The sequence below is a fragment of the Poecile atricapillus genome, chromosome 8 (genome assembly GCF_030490865.1).
Source record: "Poecile atricapillus isolate bPoeAtr1 chromosome 8, bPoeAtr1.hap1, whole genome shotgun sequence".
Lineage (NCBI taxonomy): Eukaryota > Metazoa > Chordata > Aves > Passeriformes > Paridae > Poecile > Poecile atricapillus.
In genome coordinates, this window is record NC_081256.1 from 20,782,024 (window position 1) to 20,800,228 (window position 18,205).

General features: G+C 44.2%; 1 protein-coding gene across 2 annotated transcripts in view; it reads right to left on the reverse strand.

Moving 5' to 3' along the window:
- LOC131581505 (calcium-activated potassium channel subunit beta-2) overlaps nt 1–17,911 on the reverse strand; it is a 152,553-nt gene extending 134,642 nt beyond the window's left edge. The window contains exon 1 of one of the 2 annotated variants that reach the window (XM_058843857.1): nt 17,780–17,911. In XM_058843857.1, the coding sequence (XP_058699840.1) occupies nt 17,780–17,817 (38 nt within the window). In that variant the 5' untranslated portion in view covers nt 17,818–17,911. The remainder of the gene's footprint in view (nt 1–17,779) is intronic. The other variant, XM_058843860.1, reaches the window with a different exon arrangement.
- Between the last annotated feature and the right edge of the window lie 294 nt (nt 17,912–18,205).

The window sequence follows — 18,205 nt, forward strand, 5'->3', positions numbered from 1 at the left end:
CCAGTTTCTCAGCTCGTGAGGTGTCATTAATAAACAACCCTTGCAGAAAATACCAGAAACGGTGTTTTGGAACAAATGGCATGATTAAAAAAGTATATTTCATCCAGCAAGTAATTATCACACCCGCTGACATTTGCTAAGATATAATTCAGTGAAAAATAGAACCTGTGTTTCTGCTATAAATTCTGGCTCAATTCCCACAGACACCAATCCTCAATCTTTAGCCAAAAATTTGCTGAGGCATTGTCTGACACAGAAAATGGACTCTGAGTTCTAATGTAAAAGCTAATTACAGGAGGTACTGCAAGACAGGGCAAGAGATGATGCCTGTAGTGCTTAAGAAGACAGGGTTTGGTACCCATTCTTTTCCAGAAAAAAGCCTCCCAGATATCAGTAACACTGCCTTAGATGCAGAACATGCCCACAGACATCTTACTCCAGTACTGAAAAGCACAAACTGCCTTCTCTTCACTCAAACCCCAAACACCTGCAGCAGTGTCAACAAATATCATAAAAATTAGAAATAACATTCCAGTTCCCAAGGCAAAGAAGCTGTGGTATTTGTGTGCACACAGGGGGAAGTGTGAGGATTTGGCTGACAGGTGAGAATTCAAGATTGATTCCATAAAACACAATATTTGGAAGGCTTGTCTATCTATTCATCAGGAGGGCTCCATGCCTGGGCAGAGATGGCAGCTGGGTCATTCAGGGCAGCAGTGCCTGTCTGGGCACAGCAGAATATTGTGGGGGGCATTAATGTCTCTGCAGGCATTCAGACCTTTGACATCAGGTCCAGATTCCTCAGCTGCCTTTTCCCTGCTCAGCACCAGGAAGCTGCACTTTGCTTTGGCAGTTTTGCCTGGAGGCTGTGCGCTCAGAGAAGTTTGCCATCGGCTGTGTGAAACTGCACAGGAATGAGGGGGCTGGCAAAGGCAGGGTAACAGCATGGCTCTGCATTAGGCTGCAGGGAAAGTGCTGCAAAATGCACTTTTGTGGGGGAGCTGCTCAGCACCGAAGGCTCAGTGTGCCGTGGCAGATGTGCATGGGTTGTGGGAGCCAGGCTGAGAGCAGCTCCCAAACTGTGCCCGAGCTCAGGCATCCAGAGAGAACTCAGGTACCCCCACCCAGTGCTCAGCTTCCATCACAGCTCCGTGAATCACTCAGAGCAAACATTCTCATTCCTTACAGAGACAGGAGAAATAGAGATCTCGGTTCTCCAGCAGGTGCAGAGAAGCTGTCCAGAGCTTTGTCAGGGAGGTGGCACAGCCTGTGGTACGGGCTGTAAGGTACCCCTTGCTCCCTGCTGTTTCTCAAGCACCATTTCTCATTTAGAACATGGTTTGACATGGCAGAGCAGTGGCTAGGGGCCATTCTTTTGTGGGTTCATCTCCCTGCAGAGCTGCTGTCTGTATGTGGCCAGGACCTCTTACCCACAGTTTAATATTCCTGCTGGATTGCCTGGGCACTGCTGCAGCTGGATCTGTGGTTCCTGCCAGGCACTATCTCCTATATACTGAAGTGGCAAGAGCTAAACATTACAAGGTTAACAAGGCTTTTCCTCCCCTGAGGTATTGCCTCCTGTGTCTCAGCATCACCTGTGTTGGATATGCTCCAGATAAACACCTTCTGTTTGCTCCCATTGCTGCACCCTAACACAGCTCTCTGCCACCCAACTAATTCTCATGGCATGCCTGAGACCTTCCCATCCTATGAGCAGCATCACACAACTCCCACATTTCAACATGCAAAGACCACCAGAGATCCTATATAGGCACTAAATGCATTTGTTGAAAGGAGAGTTCCCAGAGACATTCTCCAAGGTTTGTGCCTGATCACACACCGTCCCTGCCCTAAGCTGAGATTAATGTTTCAAAGGAAATACAGGGTCCTGAGGTCACTTTCAGAAAGGTCCTGCAGACCAGCTGAACCAGGGTAAACTCATAGGAGGCACAGTCTTTGTACTTCTTTCTCTCTGCAGTACATAGGAATAAACCACTTATATAAGTCTACATGTGCTATCAGCGTATTTGTGGGATGGTGCTGAGGGTTCCTCTGGCCTCGAAGAACTCAAGCTAAGTCCTGAGCAGCATGGGACTCACACAGGGAAACAGTTAATACAGCACCTCTGGATGGTGGGGAGACAAAATCCTCTCCCTCGATTGCCACAGCTGGCATGTGATCAGCTGGGTATGGAACACCTTAAATTTGTGTACACTGGGGCATCAGAAAAGGAGGAAAAACCCCTTAATGCAAGGTGAAAATCACTGTATGGCAGTAAAGAGGAAAACCGAGGTTGCCCTTGGGAAACAAGGGAATATTTGCCACTCATTTAGGAACCAGCAGGATAGGACTTGCAGATTGGCTAAATGTCTGAGTAAAGTTCCTGGAGGAGAAGGGATTAATGTGTGTTCTGGTACATGTTCTAATTTTCCATCACACAGTGGTAAGCTTACGGTGGTCATGGCATGTTTTGTGATAGTGGCCAATATCTAATTAGGCAAAATGTTAATTTGCTAACGCCTGAAGCCTTAAACCTCAGCCTCCAGAATCAGCCCCGTGTGCATTACTGCTGCTGTGACAAATCACTTCTGTCCTTGCTCTTGACCTGGCAGGGTTAACTGCTATCCTGACAATGCCACTAGTTCAGTTTAACCTCTTCTTTTTCCTTGTGTGAAAAGCTAAACTGCAGCTGTCCCTCAGTCAGGACATGATGCAGAAGGTGATGCTCAGGCTTGTCCCCTCTGTCCCTGCCGGAGATGTGGAGGGATAGCTGTGCCTGGTGTGTTGGTTTACGCAAGAATTAACACGATACTTTAAATAAAAAAGGCACGCTTTGGTGATCCAGAACTGCTGCAGTTTCCTCCTGCAACATGAAGAAGTTGCTGCCATCCCTTTCCCGTTTTTCCTGCCGGGAAATCCATAGCTGGTAGTATAGCAGCACCTAGAGGTGGATGCCAGGGACAGCCCTGCCCAGGGGGGTCTGCACGGAGGGGGCACAGAGGGCTGAAGAGAGGTGCTGCCGGGTCCCAGGGAGCACCCACAAAACTGCAGGGCTGTGGCAGAGTGTCCCAGAGTTTTCCCAGTGTCCCAGAGGATTTAGTCAAAGCAGAATCGACCCAACCTTCCTGGATCTCAGGACTATTCCTGCCTTCTATATCAGACCTGCCAGGTCTGTGAGACCAGAGACCGGCAGAAATGATTCCTGGGGGATCATTCTGATCACTCGCCCTCCCAGCAGGAAGGGAAGGGGAAAGGACAGCCAATTTTTACTCAGTGATTCCTCCTTCTCTCCTTCAACCAGAGGCTCCCTGTTGGCAATCCCTGTGCCCCTGGCCTGTCTCTACCCCTTTCTCTGCTCATCTCCCCCAGAGCCTTTGCTACAACCCCAGCTCCTCTGCCTGCTCTGTCCTCCCACATACTGCCACTGCTCCGAGGCAGCTCTGGGATCTGCAGGGGAAAGCTATCCTAGAAAGTTATGTGAGCAGCTCTGTCCCGTGGAAGGCACGTCTGAATGGAAGCGATCATGGCCTTGTCGCTGAATAATCCTACCCTCTCTAAGGGAGAGCTCTTTTCAAGCAACACTTTTTGTGTGTGTGTGTGTGTCTAAGGATCTTGATATAAACAGTTAAAACTTCTCTGGACGTCAGGCATGTCATCTGATCCGGACCTGGTCAAAGAAGGGAGAACCTTGCCATCCATGCTGACATGGTTAGTGTTAGTCATTGGAAGTTCCCCTTGCTGCTCACTGGGATATAGCTGGCTTTCAGATGGCTGTTTCTTCCAGCTTTTTCTGAAAGATTAAAAACTTCCTTATACCTGATATTTTCTTCTTTTCCTCACAAAACTAGTTTTGTATTCAAATTAAGTCACTTCTCCGACATTAGCTGTTCTATAAGCCAAGAAACCAGCTCATCCTTTGCAGCCTTTTGCCAGTGTTATGGATGTGCACTTGCTGTGGTATTTAAGCATTCTGGAGAAGATAGGGATGCTAGAAATAGTGCAGCAATTCAGTATAATGCTATATATGTAGGTAACCACACTTCCTTCAATTAGCCTTAATTTCCTTATTAATACAGCCAAGAAGTTCAGCCTGCCTTTAGTTCCTGCCTTAGAGAGACACTCTTTTTCATTCGGGGATCAGGAGGGGAAGGTCTGAGCAAAGGGGGGCAATTAGAAGAGGATAAGAAAGTCCTGAGGAGAGCCAGGTCAGTCCAGCCCTTCACAAGGGGCACATGAGTAGTTTAAGACTCTAGTTAGTTTCTGCCCAAGGAGAAATGTCTCAGACTTCTGAAGGAGGGGATGAGATGGCTACGTGACACCTCCTGCCCAAAGAGAGCTGTGCTGCTCCTCTGCTGGGGAAATGAAAAAGGCAAAAGAGAAGCTCAGTCCATGTACTGGTAAAGTTGGTGAGTCCATGGAGACCTCACTTTGTCAGTCTCTTCTTGGGGTAATGCTGCTCTCATCCTTTTATCTTGAGGGGGTGAACCATTCCTGAGTCACACAGCTCCTGCAGTCAGGGCAAAAGTGGAGCTGATGGAAGGACTCTGTATACAATGGATGGGCAATATATCTGCAAACTGGCACACATTAGTGCAGACCAGCTTTCTGTGTGCTTTTGCAATCCTTCTATTGATCTTATTTCAACTAAGCCTAATCCTAGTACAGATGGAATGTTCCTAAGGTCGGGAACATCCCTTGAGGCAGGGCCTCAGTCCTGTGTCACATCCTGCTGGCTTTCCTCGTCTGCTGGTGGCCAGTGTCACTTCTGGTGTTGTGCTGGCACATCTAGGAAGTGCAGCTTTTGTTCATTTTCTCTTTGCACAGAACCTTTGACAAACGTATAAGTATGCATTAGAAGACAGTTCTTGCATAAAATGGGCAAACAGGCTATGGATACAGGTCCAGAGAGAAAAGGGGATGGAAACAATTTTTCCAAGTGAAACAAGGTTACTAAGTCACATTTTGTGCTATCCAAAGTTTTCCTTTCCAGCATCTAGCTGGTATCTTCAAATGGACATCTTTGCTACTGCAGCTTTTCTTAACCTTTTGGGGAAAAAAAAAAGCAGCTTTCTGCATTCTACACGTAAAATATTTGTTTAGAGGGAAGATGAAAAGGGTTAAAGGAAGATATACTCCACAGAGGAAGTTGCATAATAGCAAACAAAGTATATCCTGTACAGGCCCAGACGCTGCTCTGCAAAGAGGCCAGTTCTGGCAGTAACTTCACTGTTTCTAATAAATTAATATGAGTGTGTATTTTATCAAACCTGTGAAAATTGATAAGGACAAGTATCACAGCTGGCGTGTGTCAGTGCAACTCCACAGCATTTGGTTTGCATCCGTTGGTCAGGCACTGGCCATAAGGCCAGAGCATACGTGTGCCACAGGGGGTGAGCTGCTGCAAATTAGGGGCTCTGCAAAGCCCCTGCTCACCAGATGCTTCATGGAGTCCATTAATTGCTTAAAGAGCAGCAGATGAGCTGAGTGTTTCCTCAGGAAACACGGAGAGAAGCGGAGCGAGAGCGTTTGCGGTGGAGCTTCGCCGGCAGCTGGAGCAGCTGGTGGGCAGCAGGTGGGCTGGGCAGTGGGAGCCAGCAGGATGGGCTCTGTTTGCTCACACCACTCGGCATTAATCAGATCTGCTGGGCTTCTCCTTCAGAACTTCCCTGGGAGATCAGGTGTGGCATGTCTTTAACTTTTTGAACTGTGGCAGAGAGGCTTGTCTGGAAACGGCGCTAAAAGGGAAATTCACGAAGCATGTCCCCTGGTTTTGCAGACTGTAAGCAGCCTTGTCTGGTTTTTCAGTAGGTATTGGGTGTGATGTTGTGCTCCTGATTTTCAGTGGAAGGGTTACAAGTAACAGCTGTCTTGCTCAATGTCACGAATGACTATTGAAGTCAACATTGGCTGTGAGAGACGTTTCCCTCGCTGAATTAATTCTGGTGCACAAGGTTTCATTAAATACAAGGATCAGACATTGACCAAGTGCTGCAAATCCTCTCCTAACTGCAGTTATTCCTTCTTGTCCTTTATTTATAAACCGAATCCATATTGGAACTACAAGTGACAATTCACTTAAAACTGTCAGTAACTCTTCTCTTTGCAACTCACAAATAGGAATTACTCAGTTTCCAAAGAGGGAAAGGTTGTATTTCCCATCTGGAAGGTGGAGGTTTGAAGCCTGAACCTTGCCTAGGGTCTCTCCTGTTTCCTAAGAGCCAGGAGGCAGCTCTCTTGTACTCCAGCCCAACCCTGTAACTAGAGGGCTATTCTCTGATCTCTTATTCCTGGAAGCCATTACTCTATAAATATGATAGACTGACTGGTAAAAGTGTTTAGCATTGAATATTCCTGAAGCATAATTATTCTAGCCTCCCTTGGCAGCAGAAACATTACTCTTATGTCAAAGATGAGGAAACAGGGGCACAGTGCTTTGTCCAAGTTTGTGGGACTGTTCAGCCCTGGGCTGTAGCCCCAGGTCAATCCTGTGAACTGTGTTCCAGTCAGTGCCAGCTACTGCCACTGAATTAAATAATAGCTTAGTGGAAGAGGAAAATGAAGCAGTACTGCAGAGGAAGACAAGGTCTGGTTTTCAATGAGATTTGAAAATTGAGACAGGAGTTGATCAGGTTCATATCACTGTGCAATCTAGAGATGTTAAACAACCAGCTCTCAACAGCTGGGCTGGTGGGAATATTGACCAGATGGAATTACTCCTCCTGAAATGTAGTAACCTGCACGAAGTGCAGTGCTGCTTGCAAGGGGTTATTCTGTCATGGGAAGTAAGAAACAAACCTTTCCTTCTCTCACCCCCAATTAAGGAAACCTGATGCAATAACATGGTACTTAAATTTTCTTTGACTGCTTCACAAAGAAGATAATGTCAGAGGAGCAATGGAGACACAGTGGAAGGGAGAAAGTTTAAAGGTAATAACTATTAACAGTATAAGGAGCACATTTACAGTGTCAGGACACACCTACTCTGTGATGGGAAGAATTGCAGGAAAGGCAATATCTGAGTTTGCTGAGCCCCTGAGCATGATCCCTCCTGTCCCTGGCACAAGCTGTGCCTTGGCTGTGGTTCAGATGGGCTGGATGGAGGAGAGACCAGCAGGAAAAGCCCCTGGCCTGTGCTTGTTCTGCAGGTCCTGAGGCTGAATGACACTGGGGCAGATCCCTGAACTCGGGATCTCCCTTTCCAGACTGTAGGGAATGTAGGGGAGAGTGACACTGACAGGAGGCTGAGAACTGCAATGAGCTGACAAGTGGTAGAGACAGACAAGGGTGTGCAAACAGCCACGGCCTAAATGTGCAAGACTTCAGGCAGAGAGGGAGGATTATGGATGCTGAAACTTTTGAAATGCTACTTTTCCAAGAATGTCTGTCTTTGGTCTGATGCTCCCTCTCCCAGTACGTTATTAGTGGTTTGTTATGTGAAATCCAGTTCCAGCTGACTGACACACAGTATCAAACAAGGCACACCATGAATTGTATGTCAGCCTGGTGGACTGAGAAGGGAAAAAATAAATCCCCATTTCTGAAAACTGTCTTTAAAAAAAAGAATTAAATCCTACACAGACAAAAATACCAAACAAGCTGCCTGTATATCTCATGCTTTACAACTGTATCACCAAATACAGCTGCTCTCTACTCACACATGTGTCTGCTAGTTCTGCCTGAGTTAATGGGGTACCTGGAGTCCAGAAGGGTCCCCTCATGGTGAATCCTCTGCAGTTCACATAATAAAGTATCGTCTGCAGCTCTGTTCCCCTTTACACACCATGCTGCTCTCCATAATGGCCCAGTGGGATGAGTGAGCTGAATAGAGTTGCACTAGTGGAGGTTTCCCTGCTCCCTTCCAAACTGGAAAAGCAAGTTTTGTTTGAATGGAATTGCTTAGGGACTATCTACAAACATTCCAGCTCCCAAGGGTTTGGGAAACTGCTACAAGTTTATTTGGTTGCAGTATGGTCTCTGTCAAAGCACCCAGCCTCTCTTGTGCCCTGCTCCGCCTTTAGTGCTGTTGGAATGCTGTTTTCTCTGTGATGAGGAACCTGCAGAGAGCAGACAGGTTCCTTGCTCTGACTGCTCCCAGGGTGTTCCTGCTGTCCAGGAGTAGCATGGGCTCTGGGAGCCCTGGCAATGGCTCTGCTTGTGGGGCTTGGGTGGCTGAGGGGGACACAGCATGTGGAGCTGGGGACAGTCAGGGTACCAAAGGTTTCATGGAACACGAGAAGGATTTCTGGATGGCTGTTCACAGTGGTGAATTTCTATGGATTTTCCGCTGCCTCAAAAAAGGAGAAGGGGCAGAGAAGCAGGGATGAGGGGGAAAGGATCAGCATTGATTTAGCTGACAGTGCTGCTAATGTCACTGTGGACACAGCCACTTTCCTTTCCTTTGCCAGCAGCAACTTCAATAATAAGATGCAGAGGGAGAAGGAGGGAATGTTACTGCTCACAGTGCTGCTGGCAGTATTTAGATGAGAATCTGGTGGTGTGATGGATGGCTATGATGCAAAGATACATAGTGATCAGTGCTCTGGAAATGCAGGCAGATTAAGTAGGACTGTGCCTGACTGGTCTGAAGGTGACTCTACTGAGAGCCAGTGGTTAGATGCTGATCTCTTTTTGCTCCCCACAAATAATATTTGTGCAGAACTCACAACAGTTCTTGCAAATGTGTTGGCAGGTGCTGCTTTCTCAGTTTGGCCCAGATCTGCTCGCTGGGCTCTGGGGTTCACAGGCAGAGGAAATCTTGTTTGGTCCTGACAAGCCAAGGTTCACATGAAGCCTTGGTAGAGCAGAGTGATCCAGATCTCTCCAGTCCTGTCTCCTGCCCCTGGTCCTGCACCATGTCCCCACTGATCAGGCTGGTTCTTGTCTAACCACGGTCTGCAGACAAACTCAATTCTTGCACTCTGTACTGTTCTATAGGAGTCTTCCTAATTTTACCTTCCTTCTGGCAGCCAAGGAGGATTGATACAGCTCTGCCCAAGCACCTCTAGCTTCAGTGTAAGGCAGTGTGTTCTTGGTGGGTCTGGAATGTGCTTGAAGGCTGTGTGAGATGGGACAGTCTTTGTCATCTCCACAGACACCAGTCAGGGCTGGATTGAACGGGGATGAACCACAATAAGGAATGTGAATCATGGTGACTGTGCCCTGTACCTGTATCAAGCCTGATGAATGAAACAAAATCTTTTTACATCACGGTTTTAGCCCTAAACCACCACTTCAGAAAAGGAGGAGGGTGATGTAGAAATAGTGTCTAGGCTGGTTGGGGTTATCATCAGCACATGGGTTTGCACACTGAGTTTAACTGCAGCTAGGAACAGTGTACACCAAATCTTGTACCTCACATGGTGGCTCTTAAGTCCTACATTAGACTGCTGGACTATGATTTAGGGCTCATTCCACCAATTTTCATGGACAGATTCAGATTAAGTAAAAGATGTTTCTGGTTTTATAAACTTCATGTGTATTTGACAAAATCAGCTGTGATGGGCAGCTCTGAGAAGAACCATTCGTACAAATACCCAGACATCATTATTTGGATCCACATCTCCAAGGTCATTATGAAGAGGTCATCTTTGACATCTTTCAAAACACTAAGTCAGGCTATTTCCAAGCAGGTTTCTGCTTGGAAATGAGTATAAAGCTTTAGTTTTAATTCTGTAGGAGTTAAACTGAAAATTATTAACATCTCCAACAGTAGACTTCACATATAGAGCATTGTGGATATCTATCTCATGTCTCCACTTAGCCAGGGGCACTGTCTTTGCTGTCTTTTTCATCCAAGGACAAAAGGGATTTGTTAGGATGGCAAATTTTTCTCCCATTCTTGCAAATTAGCATTAGAGCATCACTACAGAAATATTCCATGCTATCTGGATTATGGCAATTAAATTTCTATCAATGAAAGCTGGTTTCTAAACTAATATTTAAAGAAGATGAGAGATGTCTACATGAGGGGCATTACTAAACAGATTTCAGTATTTATTTTTCTGACAGAGATTCTGTTTCTCCTGAAAGGGTAATGTACATCTATCTTGCAAGGAGTTTCCTTAGAGGGTTTAAATGAAGAGTGAAGCTTTATGAACAAAGTGAAAATGGAAGAAGAAATATACTGCCACAGAAAGATCAAAAATGAGGCACTTGGGGCTTCAGAGAGTTATCATTAATCCCCTCCTGCCCAGAGGGCATTCCTGTGTGACCATCAAAGTGACACACATGCAGCTGTCTGGCAGTTTGCCACATCTCTGGGTTTGATGGACTTTGCTCTGGGGATGGCTAAAGCTCCAGCTGTTCAGAATGGCAGCTTGTTTTCCTCCACAAATTCTCTCCAGTGTTTATCGACCTATCTGGAGCCACAAAGGTCCATTATAAATCGCTTCAAATGTGTTTTAAACACCTTTTCCTTACCCCAAAACCTGGAAACAGAAGCAGCCATCAAAACCTGAAAGCTTGTCCTGCCTAAGCACAGCTTTGCTTTTAGATTAGGATCAATGTCAAGACTGGGTTGTACTGCCTAAGATTGCTGTTGTACTTGTGGCTTAACAAAATGTGCAATAATGTTCCCCTTATTACAGGGGGGACAGGCAGGTGTGTGTCTGCTGTGCCAAGGCTGTGAGGGTGACATTTACCCCCAGGACAGCACAAAGAAGTCCCTGGCTGGTTCTGTGAGCCAGCACTGCCCAAAGAGTTGCATGGCAAAAACATATACTTCAAATAGGTAAAAGGAGGCAAAGGTCAGAAATGAACTCCAAGAGGCAAAGTGAGTTCTTCTTCAAAATGAGGAGGAGCTCAGGGATGGAGCTGAGGGTCTCATTGAACCAGCAGTGCCTGAAATGGTTTGGTTCTGTTCACCTCATTAGCTTGGGCATTCTCCAAACCAAGGGATTTAGAGCACTGAAAAACTGTTTAATAATAACTGACAAAATGCAAGCATTGATTTTGAAAATGATGCACAGGTATGATAAAAGAGTAGGTATGTGATGGATGGCAGAGGGATGTGGGAAGCACTTGTTTGGCTCTGTTTGGGTTGAGTAAAAGATGAGAGTGAGAAGGATCTCCTAACAGTAGTATGAGTCTGAACAGAGTAAGACACACTCAGACCACATAACAAACCTCAGACCCTCCTTTCCCACCCTGTGCTGCTGCACACACATACAGGGATGGCTACTAAGACAAAATCTGATGCCTGCAGATAAAATGTTTATTTGCTTTTATATAAAAAGTGAGCTGGAAGTACAGCTTATGATAGCAAACTGGGAAAGAGGACAGATATTTCCAAAGCTACTGCCAATCCCCTTACAAGGACAAGATTTGACTCTTGCACATACTGAAGAGAAACCCATGACTCAACACATGGATCTGATCTAAACTGTAATCACAGGTTTTTATTCATTATGACTCCTAAGCTCCAAAAATAAGAGCCTTTAAAAAAATTAAAAAGACACCAAGGGGTAATGTTAAAAAACTACCAACAAACCAATCCTTCTGAAATATTTGGAACAAGTGTACATATTTCTCAGCAGTGAAAGAACTAAAATGCAGGTGTATTCTGACTCAGAAAAATCATAAGTTTCCCCTGTGCACAAGTGAGACTGTAAATTGGAGAAAGACTCATGTGGGAAGATGAAAGCTTCCTTGCCAGATGAAGACTTGGCCCTTCTTGCTCAAATACACTTATTTTCAAGACTATTTGCTTTGTGACAGTTCTAAATCCAGGGCTTTCAGTCTCTTAACAAAACTCCTGAACACAGTAAATGCTTTGCAATAGGATTCAGGGGAGCTATCACTGGAGACAGCAGGACCTGCTGCTGCAGCTGATCCCACCCAGTGTGGGTGAGAGTGGAATGGGTGGTGTTTCCTCTGCCTTTGCTCCTTTTCCCAGTACTACCAGTAACACACAGACCAGTGCTGCATCATTTCCAAGCAGCCTCAACACCTGAAGCTGGTGAGCTCATTATCCTGCAGGCAGGCAAGGCCAGAACACCATCAGGAATTCAGGGTTAACTGCATTAACCTGGCTCATGTTTGAGCACACTGATAGAAGCCTCTCAAAAGAGACCAAAGTTCTCAGGGCTCAGCTGGAGGATAAGGTCAGGAACTGACATTTTTTTTATAGTGCTTTTTAGAACTTCTGCCTCCAAACATACAGATGAAGTCTACTCCCTCACTTAAAAGTCAGTATTGTGATAGGAATTCTAATGCAATGGAAGAATATGTGCCACACAGGCAGTATCCCACACTAGAGTAGGTAACTAGGCATTTTCTATAAAAGCTGTGAAATGGATTGGTTTTGCATGCACAACCTTTCTTTTGTGGGGAGATATTTCAGCTTTTTAGTTGTCTGAAAACAGACAACAACTGGCCATGCATGGAGCTTGTTAGCTCTCCTCCAGAGATCATGACTGCTCATGAATGCAAGCAGAACAGTCCAAACTGGCCTCACCTAAGCCATCCTCCATCATTTGTCTTATTTCTTGACTCATACAGGGCCAGCTGTCTAGTTAGTGAGGCAGAAGCATTAAGGTAGAGAAATCACAGAAGTGAAAGACTGGGAAGCCCCACAGGGGTCACTTGGTCCATCTATTGCCACATGGCAGGTTCAGCTTTACCTGCACCACTTCACTCTGTTTTGCCTAACATGTTTTCCAAAATTCCCAAATCACCCACCACTCCACTAGGCATAAAGTAAGAGATGTGCTTAATGAAAAATACTTTTCAGCCAGCAGCTTCTCTCTAGGATGTTAATCTGATGTACAACATCCACTGTGTGGTTTCCTAATGCTTTCGGGAATCATGCTGATCCTTTGGGAACATGCAAACCTCAGGACTGGAAAATGGAAGATACAGGAAAACATTTGACTGTGAGGTTGTTATTGGTACTGTGCATAGGTGAATTTTGGCTAGATAGGGTTTTTGGTCTAATGTACTTATGCAGTTGCCTTTAAGACCTTAATTGGAGCAAAAGGAATCAGGCACATTCTGAGCAGCTCTCAGGTAGTGCCCTATTAGTGGTCTCATTGGGGTTATTCTCCTCTTTCTTTCCCTTCCCAGGGCATGAGGTAAAATTGGATTACCTCTATATTTGGTTCATCCTCTTCTTTTCCTTTTGCTTTTCTTCTTTGGGCACATTTTTATGGCATGCATAAATGTGCCCCACAAAAGGGACCCCCCACCATGCTCAGTGCCACAGTCATTGGGAGAAGGTTATTCCATGGTGAGCCTCTTCCACACTTCAAATCCAGGGATTCTTCCCCAGGACCTACTGGGAATGGCACCAAAGCTGCTTCCTGCATCCCAGCAGTGCTGTCAAACTGGCACCATCACAGAACTCACACCAGTCAGTGCCAGGGTAACAGGAGCATTTAAGGATTCCAACAGCACATCATGGATTTTTAAAATTGCTTTTAATATCTAATGTCCACATCTTAATTCCAGCCTAATTAGTTGAGCTCTTAAACACTCTTGTAGGGACGGTAAGTGGGTGGAAAGGAAGAATGTTTGTGAATGGATGCTAGGAAGCAGCAGGGAGATTTCACAGAAGAGGCAATTGAGAGCTAATCCCAGGCTCTGCTGTGTGACAGTGCCTCTGAATGCTCTCTTATTAACTGATGAAGAGCAATTGACTGAATTGTACTATTTATATGTTTTAAGCATTTTTCCAAAACTGCAACTGCATACTTCACAGGAGTGTGTGGGACAAACTGGCAAGGGAAAGGAACAATTCTAAAGTAGTTAACAGGCCTGACTGTCATTTTTATTCAGCCTGTATATGTAAAGTTTTTTAAAAGTAGTTTTAAGGAAAATGAGAACCAACACTCTTGAGCTTACATCTCTTACAGTTTGAGGAGCTAGCTTAAATCTTGCATTCCCTTCTTCACTTCATGGAATGTAAACCAGGGAATATTACAATTTTAAAAAATAATTCTGCTTTGGTTAACAGCAGGAAAATCCATTTTTCCAGTGATGGAGAGTAACAGTATAAAACTTATTTATTCATATCAGGTACTGCAGCTTAACCATCAATTCCTAACTTGCCAGCAGCTCTCTGCATTAATGGCACTTTCTTCACAGCCTCATATTCCAGTGTTTTAAGATTCCTAATTTGAAAGACATGGCTGGGTGTTGACCATACAAAACAATCTCTGGCAGATCAAAGCAGACCAGACACATATACACCACTTGCTTCCTAACCCAGGGCTTGTAGAGTTTTACTTTTTGGCATCACTTCAGAAGCTTTAAGATTAGAGAAGGATGCAAGTCAAAAGATTTGAGGCTCTGAGTGGCTGCACTGCAGTCTGGGTGTTTGTTGTTTGTTTGGGTTTTGCTGATTTTATTTTGTTTGTGTGGCTCGTGTTTTTTCTTCTTTTGAACCTTATGCAAAGCACCTAAATGTGGAGGAATCAGAGACAATGCCAAATTGCTGGCCCAACACTTGTTATCTTTTTCTCCCTACAACTTATCTTCCTGTTTGGTAATTGCTCTTGTCTGAGATTCGGTTGGGTGTAGCTTTTGTCTGGGTATTTTACACTACTCTAAGCATAAAGCCCAGAAGAGAAAGTTGAGGAAGAAGAAATTCCTGGGGGTAGAAAAATTGAGCTAAAATACTATTCTCACATTCTGAACATTCACATGTGCCTTTAATATCCAAAAGAGAAACATGTTCCCAGGGGGTTACCCTGGTAACCTTTGCCAGTACATTTGCCAGTATTTCTCAACAAATCCCCAGAAGCTTTTGGTTATGCAAGAAACACAGAATATTTTCCCCATTTTTTTAAGCATCATAGTGTAATCAGAAATAGTTTCAACATAATTTCATGCTGTCCAGAAGTAAGATGGGAGAAAAACCTTTTAGGTAAAAGCAGAAATTTCACTAAGAAGCAACATGTGAAACACTTTCTTTGTTAAGCATAATTAGCAGTTCAAAGACACTTGCCTTTCAAAGAGTCTGCTTTGATTCCTGTCAGATGCAGAGGCAGTGATACATGACACGACATTCATCAACTTACTCTCAACATAAAATGATGTGATGATTTTTCTCTAATTGATGGGAAAGAAAAGTAAGCCTTTTTTTTTTATTCTTAAATGAGATTGAGGAATAATTTAAATGGCTGTCAGATCTCCAACAGCAGGTAGTAAAATGGAAGTAAAATGAATGGAAGATTTTCAAATTCAGTTTTTGTCCATTCCAAATGTTTTTCTTTTAAAAGCATTTTACTTTCTGACATGTCAGATATTACTTATAGGAATAGTTTTCCCTTGTTTTTAAGACATCTCCTGTTCAAATTTGCCTGCTGACTTCAATTTGCTGTTCTGACAGCTTTCTTTGAGACTAGGTGACTCTTCTAAAATGTATTCTAACTGAGGGGTTTCAAAGTAGTTTCATCTTATTTTTGATCATCCTGTGATCATCAAGTCTTATGCTGGCCATTTTTTTTCTAGGTGGCTGCTCTGATGTTTCTTTCTCCTCCCTCTCCACTGACTCCCCAGCACATTCTTATTTTACAGGTGGATATTTTGTGTACTTTCTCATATGCTGCTTTTCTTAGTCTCTGGATTCTACAGTTAACATGATTCCACTTTTTTTTTTTTTTCAGAGTAGAATAATTATTAAAATAGTCTAAAATAAGTAATGTAATAGCCAGCTGGAATGACTCAGTAGCAGAGGGACCTGTGAGCATGAACTGCTCACAGCAGAAATCCAAGGTCTGTGCACAGCTGAGAGCTCAAGAGAGAAAGGGTGACTGGTCCTACCTCACCCTGAGTACCTTGATGTAGCTTTGATGACTGCAATAGGTTATTTTCATGTGCCCAGAACCTGCCCCTTCAGATTTTACACAGGCTGTGGGCAACATTTCAATCTGTCCAAAAAGAGAAACTGAAAAGCCAGTAGAATTACTTCCTTACATAAAATCAAGTTGTGAAAATAACTATTCAGGTTGTATTTAAATCTCTGTGCCTGTGGTTCAAGGTTTTAAACATGATCCAGGCCTCCCTTCTGGGTTTGCCCCTGACACAGAACTTTCTCTCTTCCCCTGTTACCAAGTGTGTGACTGCCTGTGTTTTTGTCTCAGTGTAGCATATGAAAAACAAAGTTCTGCAGTAAGAAGTGTCCTGGAAGCCTTGGTGAAAGAGGAAGGCTGTATTTTGGAAAAGCAAATGTTCAAAGCTGCTGCTTTGTGTGGAGTGACTCAGCTGTCTGGGCTTGGGTTTGCCAGCAAAAAGGCAGCTAAACTCAGTGTTTCCATGAAACCAGGGAACAGTCACACTGTGGGCTCTGCTGTGGACATGTAAAATCTTCCATCAACTGCACTGAACTTTGCTGTGGAAAGAGATGAATAAAGCCAGAGCACTGCAAGAACACCCAGTCAGGGGAGGCCCCAAGGAATGTTGGGTCTACATGAGAGAGGAGGGAGAAGCCAGAGGTAATGACCAAGAGAAAGATAATTTTTATATCCCCAGTTCCAGGTTGTCCCTCTCTGACACCCTTGCTGAGTTAGTGTCCCCTCAGAAGTTACATCTCCTTCATCCACCAAAACACAACTCTGCTTTCTGCTACTGTACAACACGAGGGAGCATGTCTGCTCTCTGCAAACTGAAGAGGAAATTAGTCTAAAAAGTGTGTTGATTCTACAAAATGTTTTAGGAATATGTTCTTTCTGTTTCATATATGAACCAACCCTGTGGTCACTGACCTGCAAATGTTTGCTATCAGTATTTTCCTAGAAAACTTTTAAATAGACATAAAATTGAATTGTCAGCAAACAGGAAATAACAATGTTTTCTTTTTTGGAAGTTGAGTCAGGAAGCCTGGCTCCAAACTTGTGAAAAAAACAGCAGGAGACCAAAATACCATAGGTGTGCATCCAAAACTAACGTAACCTAAAAGTTTGATATTAGAAATACTCTTTGAACACTACAGAAAAAAACCCCTCCATCTCAGTAAATTTCAAGATTCTTAAAAGATGACTTAGAATGAAGGAGTGTCAAGAACATTTGGTGTTTAATTGCCTGTTTTTGACTCATGTGGAGTCTTGTTTGTACAACACAAAATCATTTTCATCCACCCAGCTGCCAGGTATGACACCCTATGAGTAAAAGATCTGCACGTCATCAAATCCCACACAGTAATTTTCCTTTAAAGACACCATTTTTAATTTATCTCAGAGTCCAGTTTAGCTCTCTGTACCACTTCTAAGCCAGTACCACCAAACTGTACCAGCATTAAAGGATTATGAACTGGGATCACTTACCCTGTCAAGTCTGGTTTCACACTGACACTTCCACCAGGGCAGGTGCTATATTTTATTAGTTACAGAGATTCACTGTGCATCCTGAACCTGCCCTCTGCACCCTGCTTTTATAGCAGGATTCAATACAGCTGAGCAAATACAAGCTCTGCATTATATATGAAGTACAGGGAGGTGATGGGAGCAGGGTAAATGCTCTCATCACGTGTAGTGTGCACAGGGAATCAGAAACACAGAGACACTGTGAGACCATGGAAAAGGAGGAGGGAAAATGTGTTTGAGTCTGCCATGAAGGCCCAAGAAACCTTGCTCAAAGGATTTCTGTCCCAATCAACTCTGCAATCCCTGCCCTGGATGCAATTACAACTCCACTATATTCCCATGCCTGACTTTAGTTAAATTCTCAACATTGAAGACAAATAGGGGGGAAAACCCCCAAACAAATCCAGTGTACCAGTTGTTAATAACTCCTGAACAGCAAGCCGACAGCAATTCCCCAGCCCAGACTTGTTTCTACTCACCTCCATTTGTCTCTGGGATATTTAAGGCAAAGGCTCATTTTTGTCCTGCAGATTCGGCGCTGCTGCTCGGGGTTATTTTGCCAGGTCGTAAAAAGGCTCCTGACCAAAAGGAAGAGGAAAGCAACACGTAAAGCAAACACAGAAGCCCAGGAGGAAAGCTACACCCCACAGACCAGTGCTAATAGCAACGGCGGGACTCGGAAGGAGAGAACACTCCCAGTTAGTAACTTTTTCCATCCATACATCTGTTACAAAACAATTTAGCTGCAAACTTCTCTTCCTTCTTGCAAGCAATGCTTTGCTGTAGAGGAGACCTCAGATAAACTACATGATGAATGTGGGGTTTGTCAGGGGGTTTTTTTTGGGTTTTGTTTTTTTACCAAGTAAGCAAATTACTGAAATATAAACTAGAAGCTCAGCTGACTG